Below are 18,679 nucleotides of genomic sequence, written 5' to 3'. Positions count from 1 at the left end.
TATCAGTGGGAGGAGATACTGCTACAAAGCATGAATTTTTTAAAATGTTGGACGAAAGAGGCTTAGCTGGACAGCAACAGAGACATAGCTGGGTTAAACAGAGAAGGTCAGAGAGAGAAACTTGGGGGCATATTATCAAGAACGGCGTTAAAATTATCGCCGCTTTAGTGGCAGGAAACTGCCGCTAAAGCGGCAATAATGGGCTTGATAATATGCCCCAGAGAATTACAATAGAAGCCCATGTTCACACCATAACATGGGCTTCTATGGGAATTCACAAGGGCATATTATCAAGCCCATTATCGCCGCTTTAGCTCCAGTTTCCTGTCGCTAAAGCAGTGATAATTTTAACACCGTTTCTTGATAATACGACCCAAAGAGAGGTAGGGAGGAGAGATGATGAGAGAGAGAAAACAAGAGTGAGAGAAGCATATAAAACAGTTAAATTACATTAAAAAAATCGTAAATCACAGCACACACATATAAATACCAAATAGAACAACAGGTGGAAATAGACCAGCTACCTACATTTTGGTGTTCACAACCCCCATCTTCTCCACGAGGACACTGTTGTGACGATTACCTGCATCATATGTCACGGATGCTCTGATGTTCCTTTCCAGTGGTGTAATCGTATTGCATTGTCCTCCCCTCCTACTGCTACTGCAGTGGTGCTAGGCAGGCCTTGCGCTGAGTGGTCACAGAGGAGTGGGCTCCCTCAAGGTTCAGCAGACGCACACCTCGTGCACATGCTTTTGATGATATGCATGCACTCAAACGAGGGGGAGCACATATGGACAGGCAGCTGCAAACAGCGGGGGCGTGATTAAGGGGAAGCAAAAGTCATGGCCATCTTTGAATGGAATGTGAGTTAAAACGCGGAATGCCTCGGACGCTTTTAGAATTTAAAAGTGAAGGCGGGCGTCCCGCTTAATGTTTAAAAGTGAAGGCAGCTGTGACACTTAGATATAAAAGTTAATTCAGTGCTAAGTGAAGGCGGCCATCGCGCTTAGATGTAGAAGTGAAGGTGTGTGTCAGACTTAGTATTATAAAGTGAAAGCAGCCCTCATGCTGAATATATAAAAATGAAAGCGGGCGTCGCGTGGAGTAATTAAAAGTTAAAGTGTTTTAAGTAATTAAACGTTACAGATCACCAGATGCCCAGTACACGCACCTTTAAAGCATGCTGCCTGTGCACAGAGTGCACTGCAGAAACTTTCACAAAAGGAACAAGTACAATTCTCCTTAAAACAAAGCCCAAAACCAATTAACATCCTAAGAAAAAAGCCCAAATGACGGTCGACATCAAAAATTGCTAAAAGCCTCACAAATATAACCCACAAAGGAGGCATTGCGAAAGACGTACCCTCAATACAACTATGGAATTAGGAGGAGGTGGGAGGGAGGAATACTATATTTAAATGTAATCAGCTATAGTGCCGAAACTACACACAGGCAAACAGAAACAGAGCAGGAAACCAAGATAAAAGTAGTCCCACAGAGAACAGACAAATAACTGTAGTTTGATGAGACAGTACTTAGTACCTGCTGCGTGGGAGGAATGAGAGAGAGAAAGGAGGGACAAGGAGGCAGTACTGGCCACGGGTAAGCAGTATATTTTGAAGGACACTGAAACAAACCAATTAACCCCTTCGATGCTGATGACGAGCTCAGCTGGTCATCACCCACGGGTGGCGTGTGCTGATGACGAGCTGAGCTCGTCATCTAACGCGGAAAAGTGAAAAAAGCTGCGTAGCGCAAAAATCGCCGCAGCAGCGATGCGGTTAAAAGCTGGGGGATGGCTTTAACACAACATAAGAAATTACAGTAGGTCTTGAATGCTCAACCTAAAAAGGTCTCTTATCTCTGTTTACATTGGGTCTTGGATGTAGCTTTCCTGAGCCCCGATAGAAGGAGGTGTACAAAGGGCAATGCACTTGTACCAACAGGCCATCAGGGGTAGAAACTACTATCCATGGCTACCTCTAACTGGAGGTGGTGCTTCCAAGACCACTCCAAATCCCTCACACTATGATCATGTAGTGTGAAGATGATAGCATAAATGATAGCTATCACATCTGAGGAGCATATATTGAATTGTTTTCTAAAGTAGGACGCCACAACTAAATGTTAGACTTTAAAGTTCCTACAAAAGTACTTTTTATAATAGGAGACATCATATAACATGGGATTAACGTATGGAATTCATCTGTAAACTCATGGACTGATATTTATGGCCATTTCACCCAGAACCAACTTTGCTTCTGCTCCAAGTTAAGTATATTTGATATTTTTATGCATCTATGGTTTACATTCTAATATTGCTCATGTTTTGATTCACAGTTATCCATACATGATCAGGGTAATCCAAATGACAAGCGATTTCTGCTGGTGATGAAAGGGGCCCCAGAGAGAATCTTGGATCGATGCAAAACTATAATGATTGCGGGTAATGAGCTCCCACTGGATGAAGAAATGAAGGATTCTTTTCAGACTGCCTATATGGAACTCGGAGGTCTTGGAGAGAGAGTATTAGGTGAGTAACAAAGAACTCATTCTAGCCACCTTCTTTGTGTTTCATTGGAATTCCTCAGAATAAGGACCCAGTTGAAATACGCAATGGTCTACTAAGCTACTTAACCTTCCAGTAGAACTTTACTAGGTTGTACTTTACTTAATCAAGAGTTACTACTCAAGGATGTTCCAGCTTTGAAGCTACCACTTCAACATTGTAAGCATGTAATGTAACTAAACTCTACTTGGACCCCAGGACATTGAATCTAAATGTAGTATGGCCCTAACCCTAAAACTATGGAGGAGAGACGCGGTGAGAAAGCGTCAAGAAGGTAAGTTTTTTTCTTCTTTTTATTTTAAACACGCTTCCCCGTACCTGCTGCCTCCCCGGACCGTGCCGGCCACCAATGACCATAGCCTCATATTTTACACCTATCTTGACTCTAACTATAAAACTAATACTAATCTATACTGTAATCCCCCTTTCAGAAGGCCATGGGGCAAGCAGGAGTTACTATACTCATCTTTCGGGGTTGATGCCATTTACTCCTGATGTCCCGAGACCCGATCTACATTGGGCTCTGATTAACTGAGCCAAGTACTATGTCTTCAGCACTTAACTCTCAAAGGTAGGACTGATCGAGCAGTCCAAGGCTTCTCTGGGGGAGGTAAGGTGCAAGCCTTACACAGACACTGGACTCAAAACATGCTAAGCAACCCCAATTAATGGTGGAGAAGCGTGGCTCAATGGTTAGAGCGGCAGACCCTGATGCAAAGGTCTGGCCGGGACCCGGGTTCAATTCCCGAAGCAGCAGGGTCTTGGGCTCAATGTCCACGGACTCGATAATTCTCACCTCGGTGCCTTCTCTAATCATGGGTCCAACGCTGCAACTCTGGGCAATAGCTTGCTTAATCTCCACAACGGCCCTAAAGCGCTGGGATGCCTGGTTTCACTTTGGGGGTGCCCAGTAGGGAGCATCTCATAGAGAAAGCCAGGATGGGTTCCACAGCGGTATACAGCACCAAGATGCCTGTCAGGTGCTAGTATACATACATTACATTACAATTAATGACTGTTAAATAACTGCTTTTATAAAAAAGATAGTATTTACATATGAACACAAAGTTAAATACGGCACACAACAAATCATATACAAAGTCTTTGTAAGGCCATCACTCTAACATTGTCTGGTTGACATCCTGAGTCCTAATTCCCTAATACTGTATGTGGTTATTCCCCATACACGTGAGGCAACATTCAGGCTTGGCTCCACAAGTAGGTAGGAGTCTTAAGAGTTCCCGGGTGGCTTTCAAAGTCAAAGTGCATCAGCCGTGTTTGGCTGCATTCAGAGCAAGTTCCTCAGAGGCTCAGCAGCCCGGTGATCAGTCTTACCCACACCTGCTGGTGTTGCGATATGGTAGGCCCAGGAGCTCAGCAGGCAGGAACCATCCGGCAATATAGCTCTGTGGTTAAAGTGCCGGTGTCGGTCATTGAGCGGAAGTCTTGTCCCTGCATGCAAGGTGGTTGGACATCCACTTCGCTCTTCCAGTCATGTGGTAAGTCATTCTGATCATGATTGTAGGCCTTGGGTTTTTCTTGTCTCTGATGACAAAGTAGTTGTGCTGGTTAGACTGGTCACAACCAGCTACGCTTTATTTTCACACACCACACATGGGTGACACATGGGTGATGGCCCTTTCTCTTCTCCATGGTCCCCACCTGGCAAAAGAGGGGTTACCAGTAGTGGAACGCAGGTCAACAGTCCTCTCAAGTCACACCGCTGCACAGGGGGATGGTCATTAATCTTAACAGTGGTCCCACCTAACATACCAGGTCACTGACTTCAGTGACACACAAAAACCGATTGCTGCTGCAGTCCAGATAGGGCCGTGAATCTCACACTTCACATATGGGGTCTACTCGGTGGATTCTGACACTGGACCTCATTCCCTCGAGCAGGCTGGTAGATGTTGGTATACCAGGCTTTGGGCAAGTAGTCTTGATTCTCCTGGGTGATGTTCGCTCACCCACAGGGAGAGTAGCAGACTTTGGTCCCCAGTCCAGGTCACCACAGGCAAAAGCTATGCTGAGCTTCCTCACTCTCATGTGCATTCACAGTTCGACTATTAGGGAGTCTCAAGCTCTACTATTTTGTAATCCTTTTTCAGACAGAGATGTCGTTTAGTGTATAATTGTTTGAAATTTGTGCTGTTGGTGTTGCCTTCTTTGAAGTGCTCACTCCTCTCTCCTGCCTTTTGTCTAGGAAGCAGACTGTCACAGCAGGTGCATCTCCATCCTTTATAGCCCAACAACACAGGCCATGGGAGTGACTAGAGAATTGCACCTGGATGTCAACCACATTGATGTATAACTGACAAAATATCACTAAGCCCCCTGCCCTGCTCTTTATGGTTCCCTGTCTTTGCAGTGTTTCTCTTATCAGCCCCATCATCTCTCCGACAGTATGCTTAGACACCACATACCAGTTTCATTTCCAGAATCAAATATTCATTTGGAAGGACACAGGAGGCCCTAGCTCTCCCTTGCTTCAGTCTGTGTGTGTCCCATCCATCTTTCAGGAATGCAGGCAATGCACAAACCTGTCTGGGATGGATCCACCACCTCCATATGCCTTTCCAAAGCCTTTGGGTTTCCAACATGGAACCCACAGACATCCATGTACTGTACCACACATAGGCACAGATACATTACATAATGCCATTCACTCACACACTACACAGCACCACATACTACCCTGATGTTGGCCAAGACACAAGTTAAGAACATGAGCAAAATTACAATTTGTCCCCGTAGGAATCACTTAAATACTTTTTATAAATTCTTGGTTAGTCACAACAGTGATCTGTCATTCAATAAATGCAAGGAAAAAACAGTATTTTACTGTTATATATTTTTATAAATTATTTTTATGATCAAAAAGAATGAAAAATGGCAACATAAATACTACTCTCTATGTTGATTTCGTTTCAAGTAGTATTCTACTTGAAACGAAATCAACATACTCTCTATGTTGATTTCGTATACTACTTGAAACGAAATCAACATACAGAGTAGTATTTATGTTGCCATTTTTCATTCTTTTTGATCATTTTGATTTTATTTGGGCTTAAAAAGCAAGGTTATGATACTACTGCCTTGTCATCAGCAAATTGGTTACCAGTGAAGGAGAGAATTCTGTTTGAGTTAATGATTCGGGTATACATGGCACTCTATACCTGCAATATATTTTCTTTCTGTTCCAAATTCCAATGGTATATCCATAGCTGCTTTCTTTTTAAGCTCCACCAACAAAAAATAGTCGACAGTGCCAAAGTTGCTTTTTTTAGTTAAATATTTTGTATTAAGATTAGGAGTAGTAAACAGTACAGTGGTCATAAACAATAAAACGATTAGATATATTACAGAGCTGAGTAACTATTAGTCAAGCAATACCTTAGAAATAAAAAAATTATGAAGTACAAATCTAATAGTGGAATATATTAAAATGAAGAAAATATACCTCTTTCTATTTCTTTATACAAAAAGAGAAAGAGAAAAAAGAAGGAATATAGAGAAGAAAAGAAAGGATAGAAAAAACTATAGGAGTTAGGATAAGGATGAGTGTGAGGACTCAAAAGAAATGAAGGGTAACCAAAATAAATCAGATGAAATGTTTGGTGATAACGAAGATGAAAAGACAGTAGATAATCTATGCTCATCCAAATAAGATTCCACCTTGTTAATATACATATTTTAGAATTATCTTTACACCAAGCAAGTATAACCTTAAAGGCAAGTGCAATGAAAACATCAAATAATACAGGCTTTGAATAAAGATTATTAAAACCAGCTGACAAAGTTTCAAGAAAAACATTTTGAATGGATAAGGGAACATTACATAGAAATCAGGCTTGGGCGTTAAATTCCGCTCTGTTCACTGAGTTTTCTGCACTCTGCAGAGCTCACGAAGTGCGGAAAACTCTGCTCCGCATAGTGCATCAGAATTTTTTTCCCTTCTCGCGAAGAGTGAGTTTGTGAGCGTGAGCTCCCGCTTAGGTAGAATTTTTACTCAAGCACCAGGAAGACCAGCATGAACAGCACCTCACACTGCACTCTGCCACTTGCGGAACTCTGCAGAGTTATTTTGCCACTTCGATGGGTTCTGCGTAGTGAAAATCAGCAAACTATGCCCAGAACTGACAGAAATATCATTAAACATTTTGATTTCCACTTTAGGACAGTAGTATAATAGGTGGGTTAACATACAATTTGAAGAAAGACAAGATCAGAATAAGGGAGAGGCAAAGGAATCAATTTTATGAATAAAAGAAGGAGTGATAACAGCTCTATAATACACAAAAAATAATGATTAAGTAATATTGGCAGCTTTGGAAGTATGAACAATTTTACACCATAGTTTATCCCACTTGTGATCAGAGACCAATACTGAAAGATCCTTTTCTCATAATAATTCAATAGATGATTTAAATCTCATAGGAATAAGGAGGATAAAAATATCTATATATGAGAGATGCTTTGAGCATGAAATCATAAGTAATATTGTACAATGGTGTCAAGGGAGTGAACAAAATGGAATCCTGAGGAATGTTCTTGTTTAATAAAAAGGTCTAGAGCAGAGATAATGATTGGTAATATTGTTGTGAAGAAGAATTATGTAAGTCATATTGTTCTTGTAATTGAGCAAAAGGTACAATGGAACTCTGGGAAACAAAATGATGAACATATAAAATACCCTTCTCTTTCCAGTGCTTAAAATAAAATGATTTATGGCAAAACATAATAAATGTATTATTCCAAATAGAAGATGCAGGAAAAATGTTATGGAAAGCAGAACCTTGGGTAAATATTGTATGCAGCAAATGTTGGGAATATTCTACAGTTAGACATAAAGACAACATCATATAATGAAAAATCATGTAGTAAAGAATATTAAAAAAATATCCATTGTTATAAAGGAAAGTCGTGATAGTCTTAAGTCAAAGGATAGATTTGTCACAATAAAAAAGCAGTATGATAGAACTTAAAAATGGTCGAATTAATTTAGATAAGACAATATGAGCACATTTATTATTCCAAAGAAATTTGGTGCAAATGGGTTTAATTTGGGAGAAACACTAATTAGGAATTTTGAAGTTTAGCATAGAAAGTATAAATATAACATGTGGTACAGTCATCATTTCTATGGTATCTAATCTACCCCACCTGGATAAATGAAGAGGAGACCAGGTAGAGAGTAAGTTTCGAAATTTAGATTTGAGAGCATTACAATTATAAATAAGTGTATTAGAAATAGTGGCGGAAAACCAGCCATCCAAGTATTTAATCTTGGAAGGGCACCATGCAAAATTAGAATTATCAAACATAATGATAGCATGAGGAATTTAATGGTGAAATCTCAGTTTTAGAGAGGTTTAACCGTAACCAGAAATAATGGAATATAAATCATTCCCTTGCAAAAGAGATCTAGGGAGGTAAAGGGATTAGACATATAAACCAGAATGAAATCTGCAACAGCTAAATGTTTGAGTTCATGAGAAATATGCTTAAAAACAGGTATAAAAGAATCGCAACAAATGCATTCAAGAAAGGGTTTCAAACAGAGAAGAAAAAGCAAAGGTGAAAGAGGGCATCCTTGTCCAGTGCCTCTATGTAAATTAAAATAAGCGGAGAAACGTCTGTTTACAAAAACACAAGCACTGGCTCAGAATATAGTAGTTTGATAAATTAAATAAAATTTGGTCTGAAACCAAATTAGTGGAAAGTATTAAACATAAACTGGCAATTTATGTGATCAAATGCTCTTTCAGCATCAAGGGATAAACCGGCAAGAGGAGAGGGGTACTTTTTCCCAAAAGCAAGGATGTTAGAGAACATTCTAGCATTATCAAAAGCAAGCCTGCCCCTAATAAAACCTGATTGGTCAGGTTTAAAAAGAAGGGGGATAACATCTTCCAACCGAGGGGACAGAATTATAACAAAAAATTTACAGTCATAGTTAATTAATGAATTGGATGTTAGTTTCTACATAGGGCAGGATCCTTATCTGATTTAGGGATAATAACAATAAGGGTCTAAAAAAGAGCCATTAGCTTTAGAGTTCAATAAAAAAGAGTTCAAGTAATTTAGGAGCATTTAAAGAGGGAAAAGAAGATATAAGCTTAATAGCAAAACCATCGGGTACAGGAGCTTTGGCTTTTTAAAAATATTTAATAGCAAAAATAACCTCCTGAAGAGTTGTGTCCTTTTCAAGAGCTTTAAAAGTATCAGGAATAGAAGGAAGATTAAGAAGACCATGAAAAAAAAACTGAATCTCACATTCAGAAGGACGGGTATACTCTGTATATAATGATTCATAGTAAGATTGAAAGGCATTAATAATAACAGGGTCAGAGGACAATATAGTATTGGCAAGTTCATTATGAATAGATCCAAAATTTTCGTTTTTGATTTGAATTGCCAACATTTTGCCAGCTATATTTTGACCCCCATTGTATTTAGACTTAATTTTAAGGAGGGTGTTACATGCATCAACAGTAGCAAGTTTATTAAGGTAAGATTTAGCTTTAATCAATTCCTGTAAATTGGAGGGGAATTGGGAAGTGAAGTAAGTATGTTCAAGAAGTTTAATATGTTGGAGAGCCGAGATGGATTTGGAATTCAACATCTTTTTCTTTTAAGCATAGTAGTCAATAGTAAAGGCCCTAAAAGAAGCTTTAAAAGTGTCCCAATTATTGTGAACAGAAGTGCCCTTAGATTGAGTAAATTGAAAACAAATGTTAATAAATTAAGTTGCTTCCAAAATAAAAGTTTGATTTGATAGTAAGGAATTGTTAAATCTCCAATGACCTTGCTTGGAATTATTGAGAGACAAATCAAAAAAGGACAAAACAGAGGCATGATCAGAAATGAAAGTAGAATAAATTTCTGACGATTGAATAGAGGAGATTAAGGATTTGGAGACTCAAATATCATCAATTCTAGTCATAGTATGATGAACATTAGAGGAAAATGTAAACTCAGATATATGGGGGTTGCAAGTTTTCCATACATAGAAGAATGGATGAGAGGTAATGGAATGCTTTATATGATTTATCAGGTTTAAATTTACAGTTAGATTTCCTATCACTAAATGGGTCTAACCAGTCACTGAAATTTCCAGCAAAAATAATATTACGATTAGCAATGGAGGACAGCATTAATTTAACATTGTGCCAAAATTCAGGTTCAGATTTGACAAGCCTAATACACAAAAGACCTAGACCTGGTAGGGATTTATACATTCATCTCTTTTAAGGATATACTGTGTGTTGCATAATCTTTGCAAAGCTTACTCCCCATACATTAGTTACCAGGGTAGCCAGTGTATCCTAGTGATGTGCCTCCTTTAAGAATCACCCATTCCCTGACAATGAACATCCAGTTGCGAGACAACACAAAAACACACACTCAGTGTCAAATAGTATACCAGAGCGCTAAATAAACTTGAAAAAGTGTGTGAGAGCGAGATGGCACCTCACGGGCGCACCACCTACGGGAACCTGGCAGGTACTCGCCAGGATTGCCCTGTTCTCATCATCTGTACCATCAATCTCGAAAGGAAAATGTGTCCAAGAAACACAAAAAGAGTTTTGTGAAGAAATGCAGTTCAAGAAAGCCACAAGACAACCATAGATGTATCAAAAACAACATATATACCAACACGACAACACAGATATGCAATTTTATTCTGTCTCTTGTGTTGGGTGTGGAATCTAAAAAAAGTGAATGTGGTTACTAACTATCCAACCAACACCACTTTACTTTCCGACATGTTTCATTGCCATCGAAACTTTGGCAATTTCTTCAGGGCGTCATATATATTAAAGCCACTGCATTAGGACAAACCAGTCTCAGCAACCTCGCTCGGCCATCAAAGCTCGTACCAGCCGGGAGGGCAATGTCCTCGTGAAGCTATAACCCCACATGTGGGTCAGCAATCCTTCCCCTTTCAATTTGCGCTGTGATGGAAGGTGTCCGGCGTTCATTCAGCACTGACGGGCTGAATGAACGCTGGACACCTTTTTCAAGTTTTTTTAGCGCTCTGGTATTACTATTTGACACTGAGTGTGTGTATTTGTGTTGTCTCACAACTGGATGTTCACTGTCAGGGAATGGGCGATTCTTAAAGGAGGCACATCACTAGGATACACTGGCTACCCTGGTAACTAATGTATGGGGAGTAAGCTTTGCAAAGATTATGCAACACACAGTATATCCTTAAAAGAGATGAATGTATAAATGCCTACCAGGTCTAGGTCTTTTGTGTATTAGGTTACTATGAGTGGAGGGCGACCTATGACAAGCTTTACCCTCTAAGCTCCTCTGTGTTTTCAGATTTGACAAGGCCATACATTTTGAAAAAGTTAATAAAAAAAATAATAGCATTAGGCAATACCAATTGTCCATCCGAATAACATTCATTTGTCAAAATTTGAACATGTAACGATTTATGGCATACAATGGCTACACCACCCTTACAGTTAACAGCAGGAGAAAAAATAACCTGACCAACCGATTGATGTTTAAACTTAAGGGATTCAACATCATTACAGTGAGTTTCCTACAAGAAAGCAACATATGAGTTAAGTTTCAATAAATGTGAAAGTACCTGTTGACACTTGAAGGGATGACCCAGACCATGAACATTCCACAAGACAACATTAAACATGTTGTGGGGTAAAGTTAATGATGCAGGTACAATAACAACAAGCTGCAAAACCAATGAGGGAAACAAAAAGACATCATATGTCAACAATAAAATAACATAAAGAATCTGCCATTAGAATAAAAAGAAGGAATAAATAAACTCTAATAGAATTATATGGAAAATAAAAAGATGAAAAAAGGAAAAAGAAGGTAGAAAAAAGGAAAAAGAAGAAATATCATAAGAAAAAAGGATGACGAGACAGATCAAGGACAAAAAGCCAGATTTGAAGTGAAAAGTATGAAGAGTGAGCATAAGGCATTTTAACATCGAAAATAAGAGCGGCAATGGAGAGTGAAACAAGAGGATGTATGAAATATAACCATATATTTTGAGGAATAAAAAAAAAAATAAGAAAAGCAATGCACAAAATTAAACTATATTAAGAACATTGACCATTACTTTCCATAGTCTGACTTGTAACATTTTGTAAAACTATTTTTAGTTTAGCCAGATCATCAAAAGATAGCCAGATGCCTTTATAGGTGATTTTACAGAGGCAAGGATGTAGAATGCCAAACAAATGTTTAGTTACCTCGTTCGAGGTCAAAGTGCAAGGAATTCTTTTCTTCTAGCTAGCATTTGTTGCATTGGAAATATCCTGATAAATAAATATGTTGTAGACAAACCATTCATGGCAACACTTTTCCTTAGCAGCCTCCAAGACACGCATCAAGTAGGTAAAATCAAAAACGAGTGTTATGATACCTTGTGGTTTAGTAGAGTGGGGCTGGAAATGGCTCAGACGATGCACTCACTGAATAATAAGAGGTGAGGTAGATTGAAGGCCAAGAAGAAAAGGCAAGAACTTCTTTAGGAATGCCAAAAGATCAGTGCCCTCAAGGTTCTCAGTCAGACCATAAACGGGAAGATTATTTCTTCTATTTCGGTTTTCAAGGTCTTCATTATGTAGTTTACGTTTTTGTCTTCAACATAGGAATTTTGGTAGCGCTGTCTTGAAGATCACCAACAGGTTGTTCCATTTCAAGCATCTTACCCTCCATAACAATCCAAAGCTTCTCAATTTGCTGCAATTTTTCATTAGTTGCACACATGAAAGGTTTAAGGTCATGCACCTCATCCAAAATAGTATCTAAATCAGGATTATGAGATGACAGAATTGGTGATGGAGTGTCAGTTTTTGCTCTTTTGGGCTTTGTACCTGAATAAGTCAGCTTAGAAGAAGTGTACAAGTCACTGGCCAGCTTGATGTAGTGGACTGAACGTTGCGTAAGCTTTTGAAAAGACAGAATCCTGCCCATGCACTAAAACGTTGGTGTGAATAATTTGGAAGGACAATATTCAAGTCATTACTTGAAAAACATGTATTGATATTTTAAGAATTATAAAGAAGAATATATCAATAAAACACTCTTTCACTATGTATCCTGAGTATAAAGGTGCCGGTTGCAGTAAAAAACAAACAAGGCAATATACATGTGGTTGCAGTAAGAAAAAAGAAAAATAGCGCATTCACTAGGACCACATTATTAGGCAAAATCCATTTGTGCATAGTGAAGATAAAATGAGGCAGGACTACAAAGAAATCATTCCAATAAAGACATATTTGGAAGAGGATATCAGTTATCAAGTAAAGCTGTAGAGGGCAGGGACCAAGGACTCAATCGGCGCACTGAGGAAATGCCAGCTGCTCGCGCGTGTGGCAGGAAAATCACAGTCACAGCACCTCCGACGGTTGTGCTTGAGTTGCAAAGGTGCAGGGAAATCAGGGAGCCAAAATTCTCATTGGGAGGTACCTAGCATGGCAAAGAAAGGCTAATAAAACTCAGTGAATGAGACGGAGCTCAGCTGCCATCTTACTTCTGCATGGAAGCCACGCCCCAAGTGCCAAGGCTGTGCTGAAAAACTGCTGGAAGAATTGCCCTCTCTTTGGCAGCTACCAGATATTGGAATTCCCTACCTTTTATATACATTATGAATCAAATTTACTGAAATTTTGAAAAGCTTTAAAATCTCAGCTATTTCCTAAGTCATTCAATCTGAGACAATAATGTGTCTGTAGTATTGCAATTTCATTTGATCCGTGCATCATGTAATGGTCTTATCAGCAACAAGAAAAAAAATTCTGGTTGTATGTTGCACTTTAGAAATTCTTAAAATAAAACAAATATTAATAACATTTAAAAAAAGAATAAAATCCGCACATTTTAAATCTGCACCCTCATAATGATTAGGTTCATATCCAACAAAGAATTAGGTTCCCGCTTTGTGTTCTATTTCTTTAACTATAGCCACTGAAGTGTCCCATATTCTGTTAAACTATCTTGAGTTTCAGTAAAGGAAACGAAATAAGCACATAGAATAACCAAAAGAGTAGAAACAAAAATTAGAAAGGCTTAAAATTACACTACATGAAAAATCAAAAAAACAACAAAGTGTAGAGATGCAGGGAAGAAGGCAGGGGTTAGGGTTGGAGTATGGTGCAGCAAAGAATGAAGGATGATGTAAAATGTTAGAATTTGGGAAGGTAAATAAGTTAGGGTCATGATGATGGCAGACGTCAAATATGGGGTTGAATTTATTTTAGAGGTTGGGTTAGGATTAAAGAGTAGGATGATGTAAGAAGGTTTTCTGATTAGGGTTGGGATAATTAATGGTGTAAGATTGGGGGTAACGTTAGATTACTTTTAGAGATTTGATTAGGGTTATGGTTACAGTTAGAGAATTAAAAGTGTAGGTCATGGTGCCATGGATGTGTTAAGTAGAAGGCGAGGGAGAAGTGTGGCTCAAGCAGAGGGAACAGGGTGCACAGTCCCATAAAATAGCAGAGACAACCTGATGCAAGTTCAAAAAAAAGTTAAGGTTATGGTTAAGAAAGTATCAACAGTTATTGGTTAGTGGAAGGTTTGAAATATGTTTAAGTACACTTCACAAATATTGCGGTAAAAATGGGACTTGTCAACAGCTGTGACCTTTTTGTTATCTGCTTTGTCTCCTAATATTTTACATACAATCGTTCACTCTGGATCTTCTCCCAAGCCCCTGGCATAAACTCAACGCATGTATCAACTAAACTAATATTTTCATGATGTTCATTCTTGTGAATTGTGTAGGGAAGGCTAAAGAATATATTCCAATGAAAAATAAATGATAGACTGAGACAGGTTTTTCCAGTTTTAGATCATGAAGGCCGTATTCATGATCAGTTTTCAGAAAACCACAGACCATATACATCATTCATATTCTGATGTAGAGCATGTACATTTTGCCTCATTTGGATAATCTGAAAATTATATGTCGATCAGCATTGCATGTCTCTGCATCTAGAAAAGTTACATTTATTGGTGAATGGGCAACACAGGCATATTTTACTTGTAATTGAGTACAACATTTATCATTGTCTGACAATATCCATCCAACTGAGCCACTGTGTGTACCTTCATTTTTAAAATGTATTCTACCTTTTACACCTCTATTTTCCTCTTCTCTAAGTCCAACATTAATTATCTAGTTCTCTCTTTTTTCGCACCAAGGTTTCTGCCAATATTTTTTGCCTGAGGATGAGTTTCCAGACACCTACCCATTCGATACAGACAGCATGAACTTTCCGACCTCTGACCTTTGCTTTGTTGGGCTCATGTCGATGATTGATCCACCACGTTCCACCGTCCCTGATGCTATCACCAAATGCCGAAGTGCTGGAATCAAGGTAAGACACGTTTCAGTATGGTTGAGAGCACTGACAGTTTTTGAGGACCGATTACCCATTCATAGCCAACAGTTTTTATATTTCCATACATTCTACATCTACAAATGTAATGTTTCCACTAATTATCATGTGTTTGGGAGATAACTACTGTCTTGCTAACTCACAAGAATGTAAAACAAGTTAGAAATCTCTGCTTTGCACACTTCCTCCTACGATTTTCAAAGTTTTCAAACTTTTAGAGCCTTCACAAAGAAAACCTGTATGCCAGTTTATGCTTCTAGTGTCCTATACTTATTCATGTGGACTGTTTGCTCATCAGACAATCAGGAGTGAGTATTGATACATGTGCTTTTGCACATCTAACTCTTTTTTTATTCTTCTCTCAACCTCGATTATATTTTCCAAGTAGAACCTGAATAGCCAACTGAAATGTGTGTCTGTTTTGGATGTTTTAACTCCAGCTTTGTACACTTATCCCAAAACTCTGTTTACACTAAAAGTAGGCATGCAAAGTTGTTTTGAAAAAACATTTCGAGTGTGTTTATTACTTTTGCTCTGGCCCGCCCTTGTGTGACCACGGAGAATAGTGCCCACTCGCCCTAAATCTATGAATTCATTAGTCTGTGTTGCTTTCAGATTTTCGACAGTTGGAGATTTTATTTGTATGCATAAAGGTCTGCAGATTCTTGATTCTATGAATCTATAAATCTTTTGTTCCTACATAGAGGCCACTATTGTACCTTGCGTGTACCCAACAGGTTGCAAAACGGTTCACTTTTGTAAAAACGTCAGACCATGAATGGTTTCAATGACTTATGTCCGTTAAGTAATTAGTGTCTGGCTGAAATGGCATTTGAGACTTCTTTTCAAATGTATCTAGAGATTAAATAACTTTGGCAACAAGGACCTTATTTAGATTTTGGCAGATGGGATACGCTGTCAAATCGCGAAGAATACCTCCTCCGTCATATTACAAATGTCATAGGCGGTAATGTACTTGTAATACGCTAAACGGACATCTTCCAAGTTTGTGATGGAGTACCCCATCTGCCAAACTCTAACTAAGGCCTTCAGTGTCTAACTCATTCTAAGTTATTTGATTATGCAAGAATTGTTACTCTTTTACACTGTATGTGGAATTGCCTAGATCTTGCTGCTGTATGTTATTTCCTTCCTTCTGAAATTAGCACATGTCCACTAGCATTTGAATTATAACACACACACAAGAATAGTCAAGGGGAAAGGCCAGAATGAGATTCATATTGTTTTATTATATTTGATATTTATAGATAATTATGAATGTTTACCCCATTTCTTGTATTAAAATTATCTTGAGTACTGACCTTGATAACCATGCAATAAGTAAATACTCACCTTCTGATCCCTGAGATCCCATTTTTGGAGTGAATGGTACAGAGGGAAATGAAGACAGTGTAAATCTTGCCCATGATTTAGGTTTTGGGTACTAACGTTTTGCCCTGAACTAGACCCTCCTTATTACTCTCTAAAGCCAGAATTTAAGTTTCAAAGTACTGCTTCATGGTGCAGATCATTTGTCAATATGCTCCTGCTGCACTAAATGAGATAGCAGACTTCAATTATTAAATGTTACAGGTCAGGTACAAAATGCATGAATTGCTTGTTCTCTCTGATTTTATACTGCACTCCTTGGAGTCTTTATTCCTTCCATTTGCTATTCTTATTTAAATTGATGAGAATGTGGCATTGAGAAGTCACACTTAATAGACAGGATAGAACAATTCCATATTATTCATGAACGGAGGTCCTGCAGTAATTCCTTTCAATTGTCCTCAAGGTTAACCAAATATGAGCTTTGTCGAGCTCATTCTTGCATTTTCTTTCTGGCATTGATTGTATAATTCAATACATCAGTCACTCAAATCTAGATTACCATTAAGTTACACCAAAAAGCAAATAATGACAGCTAGTTAGTAGCATTATACAGGAACACAATAAATATAGAAACTAAAGTCACAAACATATAGTAAAAATACAATTATTAATGTATACAAAACAAAGAATTACTAAATAGTGTGAAAATAAACCAGCTGTTTGAACATCAGTTGGCAGTTCCTACAGTGAAATGAAATAGAAAAATTAAAAGAGAAGTAATTGAATTATAGAAGAAATCGGTGACAGACAAATAATGTCACCGGCTTGAAGATATCCCTCGAAAAGAAGATATTTGGGGTCTTTGGTAACAGCAAAATAAAAGGGGGTAGTGCACAAAAATGGAGGGAGAGAATACTAAATTGGTAAAAAACAAAAACATATGAAAATTCCAAGTAGGGCATGGGCAAAAAGCATGGCTGAAACCAATAAAACCAATATGGTTTCACTATATTATGTGGCATGTATACATACCTTGACCAAAGAGCATAGTAAATTTAGTTACCTCACAGTGACTACTTATATTGTCAAAAATTGCCTGCCAGCAAAATCACAGGGAAAAATACCAGGCTTAAAGTGGCCCATTTATTGGAAAGCTTGCAATGAAGTCTAATAATTTGGCCCAGAGTGGAGAAATTAGATTGATGATAACTAAATGGAATCCCTGGCTCGTCTGATTAATGGTCATGTATCCAGATACAGCAATTCTGTTAGCCACATTCTTATCACTGCTAATAATGTGAGCAGCGAAGTGTTTCTTACTGCACGTCCCTGGTGTTCTTGCATTCTTATAATGAGTTTCTATCCTGCTTTCCTTACCCCTTAGAAACACAGGGGCATATTACCAAGGGCATTATCGCCGCATTAGCAGGACTTTTTTCCGCTAATGCGGCGATAATTTTATCGCCCTATTACCAAGCTGTCGCTAACACCAGTTAGCGACAGCGTGTAGGCGATAGCGGGCATTTAGGGGCCCACTTTGCATGTCAGCGATAATTATCGCTAATGACATGCAAAGTGGGCGTGCCCAGATGTTAGCGACTGAAAACAGTCGCTAACATCTCTAACTCCTATTGACAACTTTTGGAAATATTCGCGCTGAGCGCGAATATCGCTAAAAGCTAACACCTGCTAAAAGCAGTTCTTAGCCATGTTATCCAATGGAAGGTGGATAACATGGCTAAGAGCATTGTCACGATAATGCATGAAAATCGCTGATTTTTCAGCGATATTCATGCATTTCGCAGGATTTTTACCGCTTTTGAAATAAACCTTGATAATATGAAGGTATTTCAGCGGTAAAAATCCTCGGTGCTCGGCGATATTTTTTTCCCGCTGACCAAGCAATAGCGATAATTATCGCTATTGCTTGGTAATATGCCCCACAGTTTGGTAGCTTTATGCCTGATGGTTTGTGAGCAAGCATGCCGAGCTTGACTAAACTCAAAAACAAGCAATTAAGTTGTGTTTCTTTTGTGAGGGTTTGAGAATTATATAACTTGCAAATGCGGGAAATGTGATATATCCAACTTTTTCTTTAAAGGTTATTATGGTCACTGGGGATCATCCAATCACTGCAAAAGCTATTGCTAAGAGTGTTGGAATCATTTCAGAAGGCAATGAAACTGTTGAGGATATTGCCACTCGTCTAAACATTTCTGTTGATCAAGTGAATAAAAGGTAAGTGTAAATTCTTTATGTCAATAAAATCACTGCTCATCCGACAATGCATCATGCATTTTTTCTCTTCTCGTGTTGCCCATCCCTAATCGAAGCTTTTCCATCTTTATACCTTCCTTCTCTCTAACTTTCACCTTAT

At 38.5% G+C, this 18,679-nt stretch overlaps 1 protein-coding gene across 1 annotated transcript in view; it reads left to right on the top strand.

The window, feature by feature from the left end:
• The window catches only part of ATP12A (ATPase H+/K+ transporting non-gastric alpha2 subunit), a 108,865-nt gene that overhangs the window by 72,618 nt on the left and 17,568 nt on the right, over positions 1 to 18,679 (top strand). Inside the window, exons 12-14 of the mRNA XM_086956955.1 lie at positions 2,344 to 2,536; positions 14,774 to 14,949; positions 18,404 to 18,540. Of these exons, the coding sequence (XP_086813081.1) occupies positions 2,344 to 2,536; positions 14,774 to 14,949; positions 18,404 to 18,540 (506 nt within the window). The remainder of the gene's footprint in view (positions 1 to 2,343; positions 2,537 to 14,773; positions 14,950 to 18,403; positions 18,541 to 18,679) is intronic.

This window comes from Lissotriton vulgaris, chromosome 2_1 (genome assembly GCF_964263255.1).
Source record: "Lissotriton vulgaris chromosome 2_1, aLisVul1.2, whole genome shotgun sequence".
Classification (NCBI taxonomy): Eukaryota; Metazoa; Chordata; class Amphibia; order Caudata; family Salamandridae; genus Lissotriton; species Lissotriton vulgaris.
This window is presented reverse-complemented; position numbering and strand designations above follow the sequence as displayed.